Source organism: Myotis nattereri (genome assembly GCF_964212035.1).
Source record: "Myotis nattereri genome assembly, chromosome: 5".
Classification (NCBI taxonomy): Eukaryota; Metazoa; Chordata; class Mammalia; order Chiroptera; family Vespertilionidae; genus Myotis; species Myotis nattereri.
The window spans coordinates 17,887,250-17,908,846 of record NC_138080.1 but is presented as its reverse complement, the minus strand read 5'-3'; the positions used below and the strand labels follow the sequence as shown (position 1 = coordinate 17,908,846).

The 21,597-nt window shown below is 53.6% G+C and overlaps 1 protein-coding gene across 1 annotated transcript; it reads right to left on the bottom strand.

Annotated features, from left to right (window-relative positions):
* Positions 1–177: 177 nt before the first annotated feature.
* Positions 178–16,207, bottom strand: ATP13A1 (ATPase 13A1). Its single transcript, XM_081092316.1, has 26 exons — positions 15,805–16,207; positions 13,352–13,441; positions 13,059–13,249; positions 10,955–11,027; positions 10,617–10,772; positions 10,465–10,534; positions 10,282–10,388; positions 9,683–9,812; positions 9,506–9,561; positions 8,891–9,017; positions 8,678–8,815; positions 8,480–8,600; positions 7,961–8,118; positions 7,483–7,658; positions 7,293–7,403; positions 5,833–5,958; positions 5,069–5,177; positions 3,504–3,703; positions 3,333–3,429; positions 2,758–2,918; positions 2,573–2,687; positions 2,274–2,470; positions 1,711–1,853; positions 1,408–1,519; positions 1,180–1,323; positions 178–1,094 (listed from the first exon to the last, which is right to left on the bottom strand). Exons 1-26 carry the CDS (start codon positions 16,192–16,194, stop codon positions 984–986), a joined length of 3,609 nt encoding a protein of 1,202 aa, XP_080948442.1. The 5' UTR covers positions 16,195–16,207; the 3' UTR covers positions 178–983.
* Between the last annotated feature and the right edge of the window lie 5,390 nt (positions 16,208–21,597).

Sequence of the window (21,597 nt, the reverse complement as noted above, 5' to 3'; positions counted from 1 at the left end):
CTCCACTCACTGGGGAAGCAGACGGGGGTGGGCTACCGAGGATGACCGAGGGCAGGAAAGGACTGAGCTCCCCAATTAGCATCGGTGGGCAGGCAGCCCAGAAGTGTGAGTCTGGGTCCCCTCGCCTGCGGTGGTCACAAGCAGCTTCTGTCATAAAAATGCACCCACTCTTCACTCAGTGGAATTTCTGGCTGTAATTAGACTTCGTTTGTAACTTTGCTTCCTAAAGTTTTTCGCTGTTATCTCCAACCGGCTGCTCTCGTGCTGCCTGCTCTGACATTGCCGATTGCATTGAGCGCCCTTTGAAAGGAAGGACAGTCATTGTGAGGGCAGAGCCAGGCTGCTGGGTCAGTCTGGCTGTGACTGAAATGGCAACAGCACCCAAATGCCTCAGGACCCCAGCCTGAGTCAGCATTCCAATGGTGTGGATTGAACTTCCTCACATATAAGACACCATGCGGAGAAGGCATGCTGCCATTTTGCATATAACTGAAAAGGGGAAAAAGCCATAGATCCTAAGCCTCCCCCGAGTGCCTGAGGTGTGAAAATATGAAGCTGACATATGGGGGTGCTTATTAAACCAGGGAATATGCAGAGCTCTGGGCTGGAAGCTTGGCCTACCCAAGCCCCGACTGTTGCAGGGGGTGTCCTTAACCTCACACAGCCCTCTGGGCGGGTGCCAGGACCTTCCTCGGAGAACACCCAGCCTCCCAGCGACCCCTTGTGTGTACAGGCAGAGGTGAAGGCAGGGCTTCTTAAAATTGTGGATGCTGCTTTATTTACCAAAGGTGCTGGCTGGGGGCTGGTTCTGCCAGCCAGGCCCAAGGACGGCCATGTGGGGGGGTGAGAGGGGCGGCCCCAACTCAGTCTTAATGGGCAAGGCTGCTCTGGCCTTGCCGTGGGGGCAGTGTTCCCTCCTGGGGCCCACATGGGGTCCCTGCCCGGTGGTAGCAGGGTGGGCAGTGGGTGCTGGCACTGCTGTCTCAGGAAGGCACTTTCAGCTTCGGGGTCCCCAGGAAGAACTGCAGGACGCGGTCGGCCAGGAGTGCCAGGCAGAAGTCAAGGATCAGGACCTGGGCGATGACCAGCTTGAACTGCAGGGGAGGGAGCGATGATGAGCTGGATGCCTGCCGATGGGCCCAGGTCAAGTCCTGGGGCCACACCCACAGGGATACTCACCTCCACGGGGATGTCCACAAGCCCAAACTGGCTGTTGAAGTCAGGCGAGGAACCGAGGAGCAAGCCCACAATAGCCAGGAGTGACACAGCCAGGCTCCACACCAGAGGCTTGTTCTCAGGCAGGCTCTCCATGAAGGGCGGGCCCTGTGCGGACAGAGGAGCAGTGTGTGTTGTGGGGGTGGGGGGGGGGGGTGGGGAGGGCATGCTTGGGTTAGGGCTGGAGCTCACCTTGTAGTTGATGGCGAAGGTGGCCATCTGCATGGCCATGGCCATGATGTACACAGTACTGTTGACCAGGGTTGGCTCAAACTCCTTATACAGGTCCACAAACTGTTCCTGCCTGCAGGACGCATGGGGTGAGGGCCGTTCTGTGGCTCCCACTGCCCCTGCACATAACCAGGGCTCTCTGCCTGGTCCTGGCTGCCCCAGGCCAACGTCTGCACCTGCATCTGCATCCTCCTTCCACCTCCCACCACAGGGACGCTGCCTCCTGTGAGTGCCCTGTGCACCCACTACTAGGGCGGCACTCACTTTTCAGGGCTTCGGGCCTGGGCCTCGCTGTATAGGTAGATAAGACTTAGGAAGTGCACGCAGAACTGGAGCAGGACCGTGAGGATGGTGTACAGGTTGAAGATGTTGGGCAGGGGCCGCTCCCGGGATAGGGTCTTGAGGGGCTGCAGTATTGGGGGTTGAATACAGGGTGAGTGTCAAGCCCAGAGTGCCCTGGGCCACCCACCCACCCACCATGCCTCCTGCAGGCCTGGTGCAGAGAGCAGTCACCGCATCCTGGGGCCATGGGTTGGCACTAGCCTCCAGAGCCCTGCTTGCCTGTGGACAGTGCTGGGGCCCGAGCTGTGCTACTGGGAAGAGCTCAGTGGGCTCGCCCCCTCCCTCCCACTCCCCATCTGTAACACGGGGATGACAGCTTCCCCCTGAGGGCTGCTGTGAGGAAGAAAAGATGACATCCGTCTGGAAGCACCTCTGACAGCCCAAGTGTTCCTTGCCGTGCATCACTGAAGCCTCTCAGCACCTCCAGGGTGGAGGTGCCTGTGGGTAGGGCAGGAGCCATTGCTTTGCCTGGGGTCTCAGCCCACCTTGGAGCGGGAGATGAAGAGGAAGCAGCCAGCCAGCAGCAGCCCCTGTAGTGTGGCCTGGAAGTCGCTGAACTTGACGCCCTCCAGGTAGAGGACACTCTGACTGTAGGCCAGGATGAGGGCATTGAGTGCCAGGATCTTAAACATCTGCAGCGTGGTCACGAGTGTGCATCGGCCCTGCTTGATCACGTGGCAGACTGCATGGATTGGGGGAGGTAGGTGTGAGCATGGGTGCATGCAGGCATGGGCATGGGCGCCAGGCAGGGCTGGTAGGGGACGGGGCAGATGGCAGGACTCACTGCACTGAATGGATGAGAGCTTGGAGGTGAAGGGCGCCGCGATGCTGGCATCCCCCAGCTTCACGATGGGCGTGCTCTCATCCTCGAGGTCCCGCAGCACCTGGCTCAGGCGGTCCTGTGGGGTGGGTGGTGGTGGGTGAGACCTGGACACAAGGGGGTGCCAGCGCCCTCCTCCCAAGACTCACCCTCTGGGAGGTGGACTGCTCCTCTGGGGGTGGGAGCCCCAACCTCTGCTTGGATGCCCTGGAGGTGGCCCTGACACCGCTGTTGCTCAGGACAGGGCTGTCACGGGGCCGCCGCTTCCGCTCGACAACCCGCTCTGGGGCATTGGCCAGGAGTGCCACACCTGGGGTTGGGGAAAGGGAAGGATATGTGTGTGTCAGGATCCAGGGGAGCCCACTGGCCCCAAGCCAGAGTGAGTGTCAGCTCAATGCCTAGATGGAGCCATGGGCCTCAGAGCCAAACCTCCCATTTCACTGGACCCCCCCAAGGAGTACCTCAGAGAGCATTTTATCTTACTTTCTATAACGACTTAAAAGGGTCCCCGGGTTCTCTCACAGAGCTTCCCTGGCTCCCCAAACTTTCTCCATGGCTCTGGTGGCTTCAGCCACACTGTTCCTTAGACACTGTGTCCTGCCCGTGGATCCCTGACCCTATTGGCTCCGCCCTATCCCCTCACTGCCTCCCCATGCTCGGGGAGGTGTCCTTTATGCTGAGCCCTGCCTGGCAGAACAGTAAGCCGGGGGGTGGGGGAGCTCACCCACGTCGGCGTGCTTCAGGGCACCCACGTCATTGGTGCCGTCGCCACACATGAGAGTCACGTAGCCCAGCTCCTTCAGGCTGGTGATAACAAACTCCTACATGGGCAAAGGAACAAGTGAGGGCTGTGTGCCACTTTAGGGCCTCGCCCGCCTACCACCTCTGCGCTCACCTTCTGTTTGGGGGCCACACGGGCAAACACTTGCACATGGGGGATGAGGCGCAGCAGCAGCTGGGGGTCCTCGGCCTGCAGGTGGGCCAAGCCATCGCCCGTGAGGCACAGGGCATGCTCCCGGGCCAGCGCCTTTGGGGAGCCTTGGGCCAGGGGTAGCACGACACTGCCGTCGATGGAGCACCACTTGCAGGATCGACCTGCAGGACCAGTGCCCAGAGTCAGGGACAGGGCTTCGTCACCCAGGAAGACCCCTGACTTGGACTCAACATGCCTGCTCCTAGTCTCTCCTCTCTGGAGCACCATTCTGACCCTCACCCTTCCTCCAAGCCGCATCCACACCTACTTGTGCCTTGGACTGGTGACCGTCCAATAGAGATTGTTCAGAACCCTCCAATACAAATGAGGAGTCCCAGAACCCAGCGCCTGAGACCACGTGAAGTGGCCAAATTCCAACCCAGGCATACCCTAAACCTATTACTTAATTAGCCCCACCCTTGTGGCCTGCCTGAAAGCCCATTTTCCCGGGGCTGGGGCACTGGAGTCACTTCCTCTGGCCAGACACTTGCTATCCACTTCCTCTTTCCAGCTGGCTGGCCTACTAGCCCTCCTGGCACTGATGGCTCAGCTGGACAGACTCGGCTGGGCAGGAAACTAACCTCCACCTGGTTTTTGTTGTTGCCCTTTTATTAGAGCAGCTTCACTTGCCAATCAATAGCCCTGACAGCCACCTCTCTGGGCTGCCTGCCCATAACCCCGGGCCTCTCAGGAGCCCAGTGCCTGGAGCCGGACGGAGCTCTGGGACCAGCAGTGCAGAATGGGAGACAGGCCAGGAAGCGCCAGGAGCTGACCTGGCTGGGCCTTGCCAACACCCTCCCCTGGCCTGTAGCCTTGCGAGCACCCCCAGGTTAGGTGCTGCACTGGGCACCGTCCTTCAGCATCTGACGGGCCCTGCCCTACCAGGCAGAAAGTGCTGGGGCTGGAACGGCTCCTCGAATGGTCTGACTCTGGGGGACCACTTGCAGTCAACCGAGTGGCCAGCTGCTGGAGCCAGGCCATCCAGGTTCAAATGGTTAGACACAATGACACCAAGAAACCTGGGTGGGTGGGTTCACTTCTATTTCATTGCCTATAAAGCTGGGTGACAACAGCTGACCCAGATGGCTTCCTCCCACGTGGCATGGAGACGGCAAGCCCTCCTGTGTAGGGTGAAGGGACAATGTGATAACACGTACCAAGCTCGCTGCCCAGGGTCTGGCCAGGCCAAGCACCAGCACCAGCAGTCCCTGAACTTGGGAACGGAGTATACATGCAGTGCACAGGCACCCGTCAGGCCCAAGGTGGGTGTGATGATATGAAACATGAGATGGTGTGACTATAATCGATTGCCTGAGACTATGTCATCACTGATCCTGGAGCCAGTGACTGCCCTCATGCTGCTAGACACGGGTGGAACTCTAGCCAGATGGCCGGAGGAGCAGGGCTGTGACCCACAGGCCCATGTCGCACTGCTGCCACCATCACAGGCACTCACTAACACTGGGCGTGCTCATTTGGGGTCTCACCTTTCTCGGTGGGAGGCTGCAGGATCAGCGTGTGTGCCTTTTCAATGAAGTGCAGTTCCTGGGCCACGTGGCAGGCAGTGAGTGGGTTGTCACCAGTGATCATGACCACCTGGGGCGAGGGGCAAAGGCTCAGAGGGGGCAGAACTCCAGCCTGGAGACCTAGTGCCTGAGTCCCCGCTAAGGAAGGCTACAGAGAGAAGTCTGGGCCCCCTCCTGAGGACTGGGCTTCCAAGGCCACAATCTGTCCACCCCGGCGATGTTTTTAAAAATAATACATGTATGTCTTTCTGAGAACACCCATACCTTTCATGTTAAATTATGAAGCAGTTTTTTCGTGGACCTTTTTGGCTTGGTAGCTTCCCAGGAAGCTGTGTGTGGGGGGGTGGGAACCACATGTTCCAGCCTCCCAGCTTAGAGCTGGGAGGCCTGCTGAGCGCCAGGCGGGGACTGATCCTGCCACCATCCTCTGAGACTGCTCACTTAGCTCCCACGTTAAACTGCATCCCGAGTCCCAAATTAAACAACATAAACACCAGGATGAACAGACTAAAGCCAATGAGACAGGCATGACCCGTCTGGGTATTGCTCCCACACCCTCTACCCAGCCTCAGCCTCTCCGGGATGCTGTGGACCCCAGGAAGCACCCACTTGCCCCACTGGAGGTGGAAGTGTCCTCTGCTGTCACATCCTCCTCTCTGTAAGGAGCCAAGGCCCACCCGCCCACCTGTCTGAGGGGCCTGGTGTGGAGGGTCCAGGAGCCATACCCGGTGGGAGGCATTCTGGATCTCCCGGATGACAGCCTTGGAATCAGCCTTGAGCGGGCAGGAGACCACAATGAAGCCGACGAATTTGAGGTTACACTCCAATGCCTCCCGCTTGACCTCCCGGGCCTGTGGACAAACATGGGGCGCTCTTACGATCATAACGTCCCCCAGCCCTGCAGTTCCCCAAGCCCCAACGATGTGCTGAGTGGAGAGGTCAGAGAAGGGCTTGTCCTCCCTGTGGCACAGCAGCTTGGCAATGGCTGGGTGGTCCCCGCCCCCAGTGCTTCTACTCCCTGGTGTGGGCATGGCATGTCCTCACAGAGACCTTGTGTCTTGGCTTCTGTCAACTGTTCCTTGTTAACAACCCAGATGTGCTCACCCTCTACCTCATCCCAGAAACCAAAAATGCCCACCCTCATTAAGCTTGTCTTCTACTGGGGAAGGCATCTATATCTATAAAAGCCCAAGCGACCATTTGACCAGTAGCTATGATGCACACTGACCACCAGGGGCAGGTGTTCAATGTATAGGCATGGAAACATGGAACAGACTGATGAATCTTAGAGGGAAGGGGAGGGAAGGAAAGAGATTAACCAAAGATCTTATATGCACATTAAAGACCTGGTGCATGGATTCGTGCACTGGTGGGATCCTTCAGCCTGACCTGCGGGAATCAGGCTGAATCTGTGCACTGGGCCTCCGACATCCCCTGAGGGGTCCTGGATTGTGAGAGGGGTGGCATTAAGCAGGAGTGGCTCTGGAGGGGTGTGATCAGGCATGCATTCTGGAAGGATCTCTTGGCCACTGGGTGCAAACAGCCTGGATGAAGGCCAAGGTGGAAGGAGGTAAAGGAGTGTTGGCAGTGGAGGTGGGAGAAGAGCTGATGGGACATGGGGGTATGAATGAGAGCTGGGGATGTCCCCAAACCATGCAGTAACCAGGTGACTGAACTGGGCTGGGTCAGAACTAGACTAGAGATGGTAATCTAAATTGTCTCCTGGGCCAGTCAGCATGCTCAGTGGTTGAGCACTGACCTATGAACCAGGAGGTCATGGTTCAATTCCTGGTCAGGGAGCATGCCCGGGTTGCAGGCTGGATCCCCAATAGGGGGTGTGCAGGAGGCAGCTGATCAATGACTCTACCTTATCACTGATGTCTCTCTCTCTCTCTCCCCTCCTCCCTTCCTCTCTGAATAAAAAGATGTCTTCTGATGCTTACTGAGGGTGCATGAGGACCCATGGGTGTGGGGGTAGGAAGCTGGGTGGAGGTAGCCCTAGGTTCCAGGATGGGCCTGGGTCCCATGGAGGCAGGGCACTATGGAGAAGGGACTGAGGACTGAGTGCCACCTGGAGTCTCCAAAGGTAGAGTCTGGGGAGGAGGAAGATGAGATCGTGCCTGCTCACAGGGGCACCGTGAGGACACAAGGTGTGGGAACATGGGTGAGAGGCCTGGGCCATTACCTGCTGGTGGGTGAGGTGCCCCAGCTCCTTGTACCCCAGAGCCAGGACGCGGGCTCCTTCCCGGGAAATCTCCGTGTGGATGTGGTGATAGTTGGGTGGGCACTGGGAGAACTGTAGGAAACGCAGAGGAATGTCACCAACTACCTCACACTGACCTCCCCGCTGAAGCCCAGGGCTGTGCTCCACTCACCATGGAATGCAGGGTTTCAGGGGCTCCCTTCACAGCCGCGATGTAGCAGAGGTCGGTGGAGCCCAGCTTCTCGTAGGAGGCGAGCACGGACATTCGCTTTAGGGCACTGGCAAAATGAAAGCGCTGGTGAATTTTCAGCCCCTGAGTTTTAATACTTCGGGGGAATACTTTCTCATCTGGAAACAAATAAGTGCGAGTCCTGAGGGCCTTAGCTCCAAAGAGGCAGCCAGGCCCCCGCCTGCCCCTCCTCCCTCCTCCCCTCCCCAGATCCAGGGCCTTCGGGCTCCTGGGGATAAGAGCTGGGAGACCTGGGCGTGGAGGACCCTGCCCCGTAGCTTTGGGTGGGGTGGGTTCCAACCCAGGGGGACAACCAAGTGTGTGCATGCCCACCCGCCAGCCTGAGGGGTCTGGCTTGCCTTCCCGGGAGCGTGAGAGCGGGTGGTGAGTCTGCATTGGGCCTGAGACTCCAGCCCCTCACCTTTGGTCAGCGTCCAGTCCACGGCTGTCAGCATGGCCTTCTCCAGGGGGTCACCCACCAAGGTTCCATCATCCAGCTGCATTAGGGAGTGGCATGAGGCCAGGGCTCGGTGTGTTTCTACAGGGATGTTGGACACGGGGGTCACCTCCTTTCCATCTCTGCAAGGAAGGGAAATAGTTGGTTACAGGGTGAAGGGACCCCTCTAGGAATTGCCAGCCAGGAAGAGGGATGGGCCCCCATATCTGTGCCAGTCACTTCAGGGGTAGCAGGGGTGTCTGTTTGGTCCTTGTGACATCTGTACTTGTATCACGGATGCTCCCACAGGTCACATGGCTGCTTGGAGCCTAAGATGATTCCTGTGCCACTGTCACTCATACTGAGACTGCACAGGAAGCCCCCTGGACAGACCTCTGACAGGCCCTCCTTTGGGGGCTTGGGTGGGCAGCACTCAGGCCATGAGCCCTCAGAAAGCCCTCTGCTGCTGGCTGGGTACCTCTTGGCCCAGGTCTCCACGCTCACCTGAGCCCAGCCACACCGCGCACTACCAGGCTGTCGCTGGTCAAGGTTCCTGTCTTGTCGAAGCAGCACACCTCCACCTTGCCAGCAAAGGGAATGCGGAAGGGCTCCGTACAGTACATGTCTGAAAGGTGGAGCCAGGGTCAGGGGTCCTGCCAGGCCCCAGCCCCTTGGCACCCCAGCCCTGCTTCAGGTACTCACAGAGCTTGGCCAAGGCGATGAGGGAGGTGTTGACAGCCAGAGACAGCTCAATGGGCAACTCAGGGGGCACTACTGATGTGAGGATCAATGTGCATTCCAGAAACAGCTTGTAGCGGTTCCGGCTGGGATCCTTGGTGCCTATGGAGACAGGGCCTGTCAGCCTGTGGTGGTGGGCAGGGGACCCAGCAGACAGGTGGGGAACGTGGTGCTTACCTTCAATCCATACGTAGGCGGCTGCCGCGATGGCAAAGACAAGGAGAAAGAGGATGAAGACGAAGGTCTCCAGGTTGTTTGCAGTCACTCTCTTGACCCCAAAGAGGATCGTGCGCAGCAGCTTGCCCTGGAAGGAGTCAGAGGCCTTTCTGGGGGGTGTGTGGGGATGGGGTGGTGGCCTCCCTGCTTGAGGGCATCAGGGTCAGATCCTCCCTTAGCTGACAGAGAGCAGCAGCCCCAGGCCCATCAGTGAGTCCTGCAACCCACCACACAGATGGTCCAGGGACCATATGGCTACATCGGCAGCTGCAACTTGACTAAGCTAAGGAGACCAGTGGCCAAGGCCTGGAGGTGGGGGAAGAAAGTGGTTGAGATAGCGCAGGAGTTACTGGAAGGAGGTCTGGCCATTGTCTCTATCAGGCAGTCTTCTGATTTCCCACCAGGCCCTCAGCAGGGGAGAGTGAGTCTGATCTTGGGCTCCTCCGCACGGCCTCTGGCCTAGTACCCGCTGTCAGAGCGAGCCTGTGGGTGGATGTCCTGGGGTCTAAAAGGACTGCCATCTTGACTGTTCATCTGCCATGGAGCCCACCCTCCCCAGTCAGGCAAGATCCCCACCTGAGATGTGTTGAATCCAGTCCTTAGGACGTAGGCCACACACCCACTGTCAACCGCTGTGGAAACAAGCAGAGACAGTGCCATTTGTCTCTCTGTCTGGACTCCCTCATAGCCAAGCAGACATGGAGGGGGTAAGGAGGTGGGGCCAGGACACCCCAAAACTCCCAAGGCACCTACGCTTCAGGCCTGTTGTGGCCTTCTGTGGAGGGATGTGCTGCACCACCTTGGTGCCTCCGAAGATGACGTGGAGCCGGGAGTCGGCCTGCAGGTCCAGCACCCGGTCGGGGCTGAGGTCTTCAATGGGCTCCTGGGGAGAAGGGAGGACATTGAAGCCAATGGTCAGTCCCACCTCAGCCTCCTTCCCCACCCCGTCTCTGGGGAGCTGAACCCTGGGGCTGGTGGAGCCCACCTGCTCTATATCTGGCCCAGCAAATCTCATCTTTTCTCCAGTTGCACGTTTGTCGACTCCCTGTGACCCTGCACCTGGCCTCTCCCAGAAATCACATCCTCCTCATTTCTCAGTCCACCTCGATCTGCTATCTCAGGGCACCTAGATGTCCCAACACTCCGGGACTCTCCTCTCCTCTCTCCACCACCCAATTTCCCTTTGTCCAGGGCACTGAGATCAGCAGCTTTGCCTCCTCCAGCCTCCTGGCCAGGATTCCATCCCTCCTCCTGGGCGCCTGGACAAGATCCTGGCACTCTCCTGGATGGTGGCTCCTTCAAGAATGGTCCACAATACACCTGAGTGGACTGAGGTCTCCCCCTCCCCACACCTTCATCTGTGGCACTGACTCTCCTGTGAGCATGGCCTCGTCCACGATGCAGCGGCCCCGAAGCAGCAGCACATCGCACGGCACCAGGTTATCCTGTGGCGAGCGACCTGTGGGGTAGCAGCAGAGGGTCAGGCAGAAGCCAAGGCTAAGATGCCACCGGGAAAGAGCAGAGCTGGGCCTCACCAATGGAGACAATGTCCCCGGGAACAATGTCGTCGCTGGCGATGGGCCTCCACTTGCGGCTTCGGTAGACCTGAGTGGGGTGGGGCGTGGTCAGCTCTGGGAACACACCTGCACTAGGCCTGCCAAGACCTCTGGGACCCTGCTGGCCTTACCTGGATAGTGTGGGGCTTGTTGCCCATCTTCCGGATCTCCGACATGTTGCGCATCTGCTGCTGCACCAGGGAGGCCTCGAAGGCCACCAGCATGGAGAGCGTGAAGACGCTGTAGTACCAGTACTCATCCAGGCACCAGAGCCCCACGCAGAACACCTGCCCCAGAAATGTAATGAGGATGCCTGCTGAGCACTGGACCTACACCGAGGGCATTCCACCCCTAGACTCTGACCCATTAGGACAGGGAAGTTTTCGGGTTTGGAACTGGACACAGGTCATGCTGGCTGTGTAAGCCCTAAAGGATGGGGTGTGACGATGTGCTGGAGCTGCTGTTTTACCTGGAACACAAAGAAAGGTGCTGTGGCTCTCTCCTTGAACAGCTCCGAGAAGTCAGGAACCACCATCTCAGCCCTGCAAGAAACCAGACCCAGACCCTGTTCACGGTGGGAGGCCTCGGAGGCTCCTCCCTGACACCTCTACCTGGAGGCACTGCAGCCTCCTCAGGAAATGAGAAGCCCTGGCAAACTTCTAGACGACAGGACTCTCCATTCAAGGGTGGCTCTCCACCCTCACTGGGGCAGCATGCTGACAACCCCCCGCCCTCTGCTCTGCAGAACCCCGAGGAAGCTTCTGAATTGGCAACAAGCCCTTCATGCAGCACCCCCATCCGAGTGGGGGCCGGTGAGATGAAAACCCATCATCTGGGCAGCAGACAAAGCAAGTGGAGAAGGAACCTCTGATTGGAACAGGAGCCCTGAAGCTGAAGGTGCACAGAGGAGGCCTGGCAGCCCGATGCCTTTGAGCCCCTGGGGCCTGAGCTCATCCCACTGTGGAGAGAGGTCTGGGGCCAGGATTTCTCCAAAACTCCCTGAATAAAAGCCTCAGAAATGTGACAAAAGCGGGCGCTAAGGGTGTGCAGCACGGTATGTAGTGGGCTCCTGAAGGTGGAATATGATAAAGAGACCACAGTGGCCCCACAGTGATAAAAATAAACTAAAAACCACCCTGTATTGTGTCTGCTGCCTTTAAGGGAGCCTGGGCCTGGGGGGGTGGGGGTGGGGAGTGAGGACCAGTAAACATTTATGATGAACCTTCCTGTGAGACTGGTAGTTGTGGTACACAGTTAAGCCCAGAAAGAATTCCCCAGGTTCTGAGGGGCTCTGAAGTTCAGCTTTGCCCCCTCCCAGGCACGGGTGAGCCCTGGCAGTTTTGGTGAAAATTAAAGTGTGTACAGAGCACCTGCTATTCTACCTGGTACAAGTAAGAGCTATCCTGATCACTGACTTCTTTTTTACCACCATTCTTTAAGTGCCAGGATATGAGGAGACAGGCAAGAAACTATATTTAAGGAAAGAATTTAAGCCTAGTAGGTGTGGCCCAGTGATTGCGCATCAACCTATGAACCAGGAAGTCATGGTTCAATTCCTGGTCAGGGCACATGCCGAGATAGCAGGCTCGATCCCCAGTAGGTGGTGTATAGGAGGCAGCCAATCAAGGATTCTCTCTCATCCTCGATGTTTATTAAATATATTTTATTGATTTTTTACAGAGAGGAAGGGAGAGAGATAGAGAGTTAGAAACATCGATGAGAGAGAAACATTGATCAGCTGTCTCCTGCACATCTCCTACTGGGGATGTGCCCGCAACCCAGGTACATGCCCTTGACCGGAATCGAACCTGGGACCTTTCAGTCTGCAGGCCGACGCTCTATCCACTGAGCCAAACCGGTTTCGGCCATCGATGTTTATATTTCTCTCTCCCATCCTCTCGGAAATCAATAAAAAAAAAAAAATATATATATATATATATGTATATATATATATATATATACATATATATATATATGTATATATATATATATATATATACACATATATATATTTTTTTTTTAAAGAAAGAATTTAAAATGAATTGGGGAATTATAAAAACAAGACAAGGCCAAAACCAGTTTGGCTCAGTGGATAGAGCGTCGGCCTGCGGACTGAAAGGTCCCAGGTTCGATTCCGGTCAAGGGCATGTACCTGGGTTGCGGGCACATCCCCAGTAGGAGATGTGCAGGAGGCAGCTGATCGATGCTTCTCTCTCATCGATGTTTCTAACTCCCTCTCTCTCTCTCTCTCTCTCTCTCTCTCTCTCTCTCTATCTCTCTCCCTTCCTCTCTGTAAAACATCAATAAAATATATTAAAAAACAAACAAAACAAAAAACAAGACAAGGATGAAGAACCAACTCTTGTATCCCGTGACCAGGCTCCCCAGGAGGGGTCCTCCCCAAGAACCCCCAGGAGGTTCCTGTCAGCAAACAAGTTCAGGGGAGACTTGCACCCCAACCTAGGAGTTCAAAGGGGCAGAAACAGGCCACCAGCCGGGGCAGAGCAAGGCCCATGACCCAGGCAGGGCCCAGTCCTGTCAGCAGGAGGGGCACGTGGGATGTCAGGACTCACTTGTTACTCCCAAACTTCTTCTCTGCTGCGCGGATCTCCGAGTCCTCCTGAAACCCTCTGCTGCTCTGGTAGTAAGAGAAGGGGTTTCCCACAGGAAAGGCCACGGGCAGGAAGCGCTTCTTCTCCTGGGCGTCATAGGAATACTTGATCTTCTGGAATTCGAAGGACAGCACCTCCTGCCCGTCTTCGCCCTGTGGGAGAAGGCTGTCTGTGGCAGAGCCCCTCACTGGGATGCCAGTGCCTGCGCATCTCACCCAAGACCTGCACTGAGCAGGGTGGCAGGTGGTCCCTACCTCATCTCGGTGCAGGGCCACGAGCTCAGTGGAGCCATTGTTGGGGGTCGGGACCACCTTCACGAAGGTTGCTTTGCTGGGATCGTACTCCTGTGAGAGGCAAAGGGATGCTGCTGAGTCCTTTCCGGCCACCGTAGGAAGACTACTGTCCGGCAAGGGGTGCACCCCCGATCCATGTGAACCAAGCTGTCACAGCTCACCGTTCTAATGTTGCTTGGCTTCCGTCCCAACCCCATTAATATTCTTTAAAAACAACTTTAAATTGATTTCAGAAAGGAATGGAGAGGGAGAGACAGAAACATCAGTGACGAGAGAGAATCATTGATGTGGCTGCCTCCTGCACGCACCCCACTGGGGATCGAGCCCGCAACCTGGGCATGTGTCCTGACCATGAATCGAACCATGAACTCCTGGTTCATAGGTTGACGCTCAACCGCTGAGCAACACTGGCCAGGCTCCATTACTATTCTTTTTGAAAATCCTCACCGGAGGGTATTTTCCCATTAATTTCTAGAGAGTGGAAGAGAAAGGGAAAGACAGAGAGAAACGTGGATGTGAGAGAAACACATCGATTGGTTGCCTCCTACACACACCCCAACCAGGGCCCGGGCTGGGGAGGAGCCTGCAGCCTACGTATGTGCCCTTGATTGGAATCCAACCCGGTCCACAGGCTGACGCTCTATTCACTGAGCCAAACCGGCTAGGGCCCCATTACGATCCTTGCTGTGTCCTCCAGCAAGGAGGAGCAAGGAGGTTGGAGGCTCGTCCTTGATTCAGCCAAGGAGCTTCCTGGCACGTGCTGTTCTCTGTCCAGGACACGCGTCACACAGCTTCCAGGCCTTTGCTCACACGTCACCTTCTCAGAAGGCCACACCTGGATGCCCACGTGGAGTTCCATCCCTATGCTCCTATCTCATTTCTATTTTCCCTCTTTGGCACTGACTGCTGAGTACACGTCTCCCCCACGAACCCTATGAAGGCAATGGGTTTTGTTCACTGCTGTTTTCTCAGCACTTAGGACAAGAAGCAGCAAATGGAGCTCAATTAGCACTCCTTCAGCACAAGCTGCATCCACCCCACTGCCGCTCTGCCGTGTGTGAGGGAGGGAGGGGGTGTCGCCGCAGTGACTATGACAAACAAGGCCCTGCCCCTCAGAGAGCTCCTGGGCAATGGAAGCAGGCAGAAAACAACACATTATCTCTGAACCCTGGTGAGGCCGCCCGCGCAGGCCCCGTACCAGGGGCTCTGCAGACACCATGCTTCTCACCGTGGCTCCCGAGGCAGGTGTCCGGCTCTCACTTTACAGAAGGGGAAACTGAAACCCAGAGAGCAGAGCACTGGTGTCTGCGATCTCTGATGCGAACCCAGATCTGATCATCCCACGGCTGCTTAGCTCCTCCCTGTTCTCCAAAGGAGGCTGTCGCGCTTTGAAGCTACGGGCCCAAAGGCAGCTGGAAGTTCGGATGTGTGTGTCCCACTCCCCGTAACCCCCCTCCATTCTTCTGTCCCTCGCTGGGGTCTTCCACGGTACTGACTCGGCTCTACCAGGCCCCGAAGCTTGAGCCCCTCCCTGGCATAAGGCTTGCGGGCCGAGGGAGATGACACGCTCAGAGGAGAAAGAGGATTCAGCCCACAGTCAGGTCAAAGGTGGGGCTCCTGCCTTTCTGCAGCCCTCGGTGCTGCTGCCTTTCCCCTTCTTTCAGCAGACACACACCTGGGGTCCGGTGGAGGCTGGCGGGAGGCTGACCTCTCCACCCACTGCTCCAAACCCGCGGGGCAGGCCCGGGGACATCGACTGCTAACCCAGGGCAGCTCTCCCTCATCCCCATGTTGGGGCTACGGTCGCATCCTGACGGAAGTCCACACCATCATCACCCCCACCTTGCAGACAGGCGGAAAGGGACCCCAAACAGGGAAGTCACTTGGTCACCAACCGCTCTTTTAAGCGCGGCTATGAACTGTATTTCAAGCTCGTTCTGGTGGCCGCACCGGCGGCCTCCGGGCACTGGACGGCAGGACTGATGTGCAGTTTCCAAACCAGGCTTCACACACAGGAAAACGCCCCCGGCAGGTCTCGCCTCACCGAAAACCACGGTGGGAGGAAGGCAGGACTGTTTCCGGGAGAAACAGCCGAGTGCCCGCTAGGATGGGAACGATCCAACAGCGACATATGGTGGGCCCTGCGCTATGCTTCTCACGGGTATTACGGAACGGGATCTAAATGACAACACCGGGGAGGAACCCCAAAGGAAGGAAGTACCTGTGCTGGGGTCGCACAGCAAGTCAGCAGCGGCCCCCCCAAATTATGCCGGTGCTACAGAGTCCAGGGCGCCGCTAGGGACCCGGGCCCAGCCGCTGGGAGGCCCGGGCCGGATGGGGATGGACGTGATCGCCGGCTGCGACCCGCCCCGAGACCCGACGCGGTGGAGGTCGGGCTCCGGCCGCGCACTTACCGGGGTGCAGGTGAGCGCGCAGTGAGCGTGCACGGACCAGTGCCCCGAGAGCACGGTGAGCGCGTGCGCGAGGCAGATGGTCGCGAGGACGAGCAGCGCGGCCTCGGGGACCTGCGCCCAGCTGCTGCCCCAGCCCCAGCAGCCGGCGGCCGCGGCGCCCAGCCAGGCCGGGTACAGCAGCCCGGCGAAGGGCAGCACCGTGAGGCGCCGCGGGAGCGCCAGGCGCCGGTACGGCCACACGGCGGCGACCAGCTCGTCCCCGTTCGCGATGAGCGCCGGCCCGGCGGCAAGGAGCGTGCGCGGCTGCGGCATGGGCCTGGGCTGTCCGCCGGGCCGAGCCGCACCAGACCGGGCCCCACTAGGCAGCGCGTTGCCCGCCGCCGCCGCCATCTTTCCTAGCGCCGCGCTCGCTTCCGGGCAGAGGCCCGCCTCACTTTCGAAGTTTCACTTCCGGTGAACCCTGGGCGCCGCCATGGCAGCCGGAAGTACTAAAAGCCAGACCTCCGTCAGGGGCTAGGTCCAGAAGGGGCGATTCGGGGTGCCGCCATGACAGGTTTGGCCGGAAGGAGAGGCAGGGCGCCGCCATGACAGAGAGGATATGGAGGGGCTGGGGCGCCGGCCGGCCCCGCCACGCCTGCCTGAGACCGGAAAAGACGAGCCTCTGAGGGCTGGCGCCGGCGGGGCCCCCTGGAGCGGAAGCGGCCGGCGCGCCTCGGAGCTGCGCGGAGAGCGGGCCGCCGGGTAGCCAGCCGGGGAGGAGCCTGACACCGCGGGGGCGGGGCCAGCCCGGAACTCCCGGCCCTGGACGCGCTGGGGAGGCGGGGTTTGTTATGGGGGCGGGGCTTGCGGGGCGGGGCCTAGGAAGGTCGCCTGGGGCCCCGGGGTTACTCTAGTGGGGTGCTGGGCAGGGCTGTGGGGCGGGTTGGGGAGCTAGCTCAGGACATCGCCACGCTGGGCAGGAGCCGTCATGTAAAAGATAATACACCAAGTTACTGCTTTAATATCCAAATATGAAAAATTGGTGTTTATTTACTTTCTCGCTATCATTTGAACAAAACCGCAATAGAACTACTTAACAGTGACAAGTAGTAGTAGTTATAGTACGATTGATTAAACAATACATGGGAGAAAAAAGTGGAATTATTTTTATAGTGTTTCTTTGTGTCCTCTGATACAGCAATTTATTTGACCTACTTTTTAAACTTTTTGTTGGATATTTAAATCTGGTGGCATATTCTTAAGTTACATAAATGTAAGATTGTGTAAAAGGAGAACTTAAATGCAGCAAGACAGATACTATTCTATATTTAATAAAATAACGATGACGTTATTTCTGTCCCATTACACAGTATAAAGGAAACCTCGGGGAGAACCGTTTTAAAGCATAGAGGTAATTTGAAGTTGTGTAATCAAAGTTGGCATCCAAATAGTTAGGAGAGAAATTGAGAATGTCCTATTTAATTCGACTGTCCTTTTCTGATGACATTTTGAATTCTGAAGCAGTCCTTTTTTTCTTCTTTTTCTGTATGAATTTTTGTCAAACATTGAACAACTTAGCCTCAGTCAGTTCTTCCTTGTCTGGGCTCCTCATGGCCTCTTCAGAGATCATCAAAGAATTTTGGAGAAACGACTTGTAAATTTCTGCATGACTGTAATTGTTTTCTCTATTCCAATCTTCAATGCAATTCCAAATTACAGAAGCACATTTTTCTTCTCTCAGACTTTGAAAATATGATTTTATGGCAGCTCAACTTAACAAAGTTGAGCTGACATAAAATCTTTGGCGATGATGGGGGTAGGGGGATTGGAGAAAGGTGGTCAAGAGGTACAAAAACCAGTTACAAGGTTAATAAGTACTAGGCATCTAATAGCATGATTATAGTTAACATTGCTGTATGATATATATGACACTTATTAAGACAGTAAATTCTGAGTTCTTATCACAAGGACATTTTCTTTTTTGCTTTCACCTTTTTGTTGTATCTATATGAGATGGTGGAGGCTAAAAACATGTAGTAGTCATTTTGTAGTCTGTGTAAGTTAAACCATTATGCTATATGCCTTAAACTTATGTAGTGATGCATGTCAATTTATCTCAATAAAACTGGAAAAAAATTAAAAACCCTTCATTTTATTAGAGCAATTTTAGTTCCAAAGAAGATTGAGAGAAAGGTACAATTATTTTATATAATAAAAGGCTAATATGCAAATCGACCAAACAGAACGACCGGTCGCTATGACATGCACTGACCACCAGGGGGCAGATGCTAACCTAGGAGCTGTCTCCTGGTGGTCAGTCCACTCCCACAGGGGGAGCTCTGTTCAGCCAGAAGCTGGGCTCACCGCTGGTGAGCACAGTGGCGGTGGCAGGAGCCTCTCCTGCCTCCATAGCAGTGCTATGGATGTCCGACTGACGGCTTAGGGGGCCTAAGCCGTCAGCCCAACATCACCTGAGGGCTCCTGGACTGCGAGAGGGCACAGGCCCGGCTGAGGGACCCCCCTCCCCCCAAGCGCATGAATTGAGTTTTGTGCACCTATAATATCACATTTATAGCCTTCCATATTATCGCATTCCCTACTGGAGTGGTACATTGTTACAATTGGTCAATGCATCATAATCACCCAACGTCACACTTTATTTTATTTTAATTTATTTTTTTTTAAAATATGGAATGCTTCATGAATTTGTGTGACATCCTTGCCCAGGGGCCATGCTAATCTCTGTATCATTCCAATTTTAGTGTATGTGCTGCCGAAGCGATCACTCAGTGTCACACTTCAAAAGTTTTTTTTTGAATTTATTGGGGTGACATTGGTTAATAGAATTTATATAGGTTTCAAATGTACAATTGTATAATACATAATCTGTATTGTGTGTTCACCACCCAAAGTCAAGTCTCCTTCTATCACCCCTTACGCTCCTTGATTTTTTTCTGCACCCCCCACCAATTTAGGGTTCACTCTTTTTTAAAAAAATATTTTTTATTGTTGATAGTATTACAGATATCTCCCATTTTCTTCCTCCCCCCCCCTCCAAGACCCTACACTCCCCCCAGTCTTCACCACCCTACTGCGTGTATCCATGGGCTATGCATGTAAGTACATAAGTTATTTGGTTTATCTCTTCTTGAACCCCACATTGAGGTATCTTGATCTGTTCCATGCCACCCTGCTTTGGGTCTTATTTTGTTTGTCAGTTCCTTTTGTTCATTAGATTCCACAAATGAGTGAGATCATGTAATACTGGTTTTTCTCAGTTTGGATTATTTCACTTAGCATAATATTTTCCAGGTCCATTCATGCTGTCCCAAAGGGTAAGAGATCCATTTTTTTTTTACAGTTGCATAGTATTCCATAGTATAAATGTCCCATAGATTTTTTTTTATCCATTCATCTACTGATGGGCACTTGGATAGTTTTCAAATCTTAGCTATTGTAAATAACACTGTTATGAATATAGGGGTGCATATATTCTTTCTGATTGGAGTTTTGGGGTTTTTAGGATATATTCCCAGAAGTGGGATCACTGGGTCAAATAGAAGTTCCATTTTTAATTTTTTGAGGAAACTCTATACTGTTTTCCATAGTGGCTGTACTAGTCTGCATCCCACCAGCAGTGAAATAGTGTTCCCTTTTCTCCACATCCTTGCCAGCACTTGTCAGTTGATTTTTTGATGATAGCCATTCTGACAGGTGTGAAGTGATATTCATTGTGGTTTTAATTTGCATTTCTCTAATGATTAGTGACTTTGAGCATTTTTTTCATGTATCTCTTGGCCATTTATTGGTTTGTCCTTTTGGAGAAATGTCTATTCAGGTCTTCTGCCCATTTATATTTTATTTATTTATTTATTTATTTATTTAATATATTTTATTGATTTTTTACAGAGAGGAAGGGAGAGGGATAGAGAGTTAGAAACATCCATGAGAGAGAAACATCCATCAGCTGCCTCCTGCACACCCCCTACTGGGGATGTGCCCGCAACCAAAGTATATGCCCTTGACAGGAATCGAACCTGGGACTCTTCAGTCCACAGGCTGACACTCCAGCCACTGAGCCAAACTGGTCAGGGCCTTCTGCCCATTTTTAAATTTGATTGTTTGTCTTCTTTTTGTTGAGTTGTATGAGTACTTTATATATTTTGGATATTCACTCCTTATCAGATATAACATTGGCAAATATGTTCTCCCATCCAGTGGGTTCCCTTTTCAATCTGATTGTGGTTTCTTTTGCTGTGCAGAAGCTTTTTATTTTGATGTAGTCCCATTTGTTTATTTTCTCCTTAGTTTCCTTTGCCCTACAGCGGTTCTCAACCTGTGGGTCACGAACAATGAAAATACATCCTGCATATCAGATATTTACATTACGATTCATAACAGTAGCAAAATGACAGTTATGAAGTAGCAACGAAAATAATGTTATGGTTGGGGGTCACCACAACATGAGGAACTGTATTAAAGGGTCGCGGCATTAGGAAGGTTGAGAACCACTGCTAGGAGATGCATCCGTAAACATATTGCTATGTGAGATGGCTTAGATTTTACTGGGGTTCACTCTTGATGGTGTACATTCTATAGACTTAAACAAATATATGATGAAATGCGTCCATCATTCTCTAGTCTAGTGTCATACAGAGTAGTGTTACTGCCCTAAAAAATCCTCTGTTCTCCCTATTCATCCCTCCTCCCACCAACCCCTGATAACCATCAATCTTTTTACTGTCTCTATAGTATTGCCTTTTCCAGAATATTATATAGCTGGAATCATACAATATAGAACCTTTTCAAAGTGTCTTATTCATTTAATAATATGTATTTAAGGTTCCTCCATGTCTTTTCATGTCCAAATAGCTCCTTTATTTTTGCCACTGAATAATATTCCATTATCTGGATGAACCACTGTTTATCCACTCACCTAATGGAGTTACTTCCAAGTTTTGACAATTATGAATAAAGCTGCTGTAAACATCCATGTTCACTTATTTTAATGGCAATTCATGATATTTATTTACTTATTCCTAGCTTTACTGATATAACTGACATATTTATTGTGTAAGTTTAATGTGTACAATGTGATATATGATACATATGTATCTATATTGTGAAATGTTTACCACAATAAGGTTAGTTAACACATCCATCACCTCACCTAATTACAATTTTGTTATTGTCATTATGATGAGAACATTAAAGTTTCACTCTCAGCAACTTTCAAGTATACAATCCAATATTGTTAACTATAGTAACCATGATGAACATTAAATCCACAGAACTTACTCCTCTTATAAATGGAAGTTCATATACTTTAACCAATTTCTCTCTATTTTCTTTACCCCTCAGTCCCTGGCAACCACCATTCTACTTTTTTTTGAGTTCCATGTTTTTTGATTCCACGTATAAATGAGATCATATTTGTTTTTCTCTGTCTTAGAATAAATTAGTGGTTGCCAGAATCTAAGATGAGTAGGGATTGGGGAGGAAGTGCTTAATGGGTATGAGGTCCCATTTGAGGTAATAAAAATATTTCGAAACTATATAGTGGTGATGGTGCACAGCATAGCGAATGTAGTTAATGTCCTAAATTGAACAAAATATTTTAAAAGGTGAATCTGTTGCCAGCGCTGGCTATTCCTCTAAACCTGGTGCTGTCTTTAACCTGGAATTGATTTGGATAAGGTTCTAGCTTTGGAGCTGGCAATAGAGGTAGGATAGAGATTGGTTATGAAACTGCAACAATCTCCAGAGCTAGTGCCAACACCAGAATGAGCCCTAGCACCACCTCCTGAGCTAGAG

What these genes read in the sequence shown, in the direction of transcription:
- ATP13A1 (XM_081092316.1), bottom strand. Translation starts at nt 16,194, where the DNA reads ATGGCGGCGGCGGCGGGCAACGCGCTGCCTAGTGGGGCCCGGTCTGGT. An exon ending in CTGGATTCAACACATCTCAG is followed by an intron (nt 9,018 to 9,505) that starts GTGGGGATCTTG and finishes GACTCCTTCCAG; the next exon opens with GGCAAGCTGCTGCGCACGAT. An exon ending in GGCACCTCACCCACCAGCAG is followed by an intron (nt 5,959 to 7,292) that starts GTAATGGCCCAG and finishes GTTTGTCCACAG; the next exon opens with GCCCGGGAGGTCAAGCGGGA.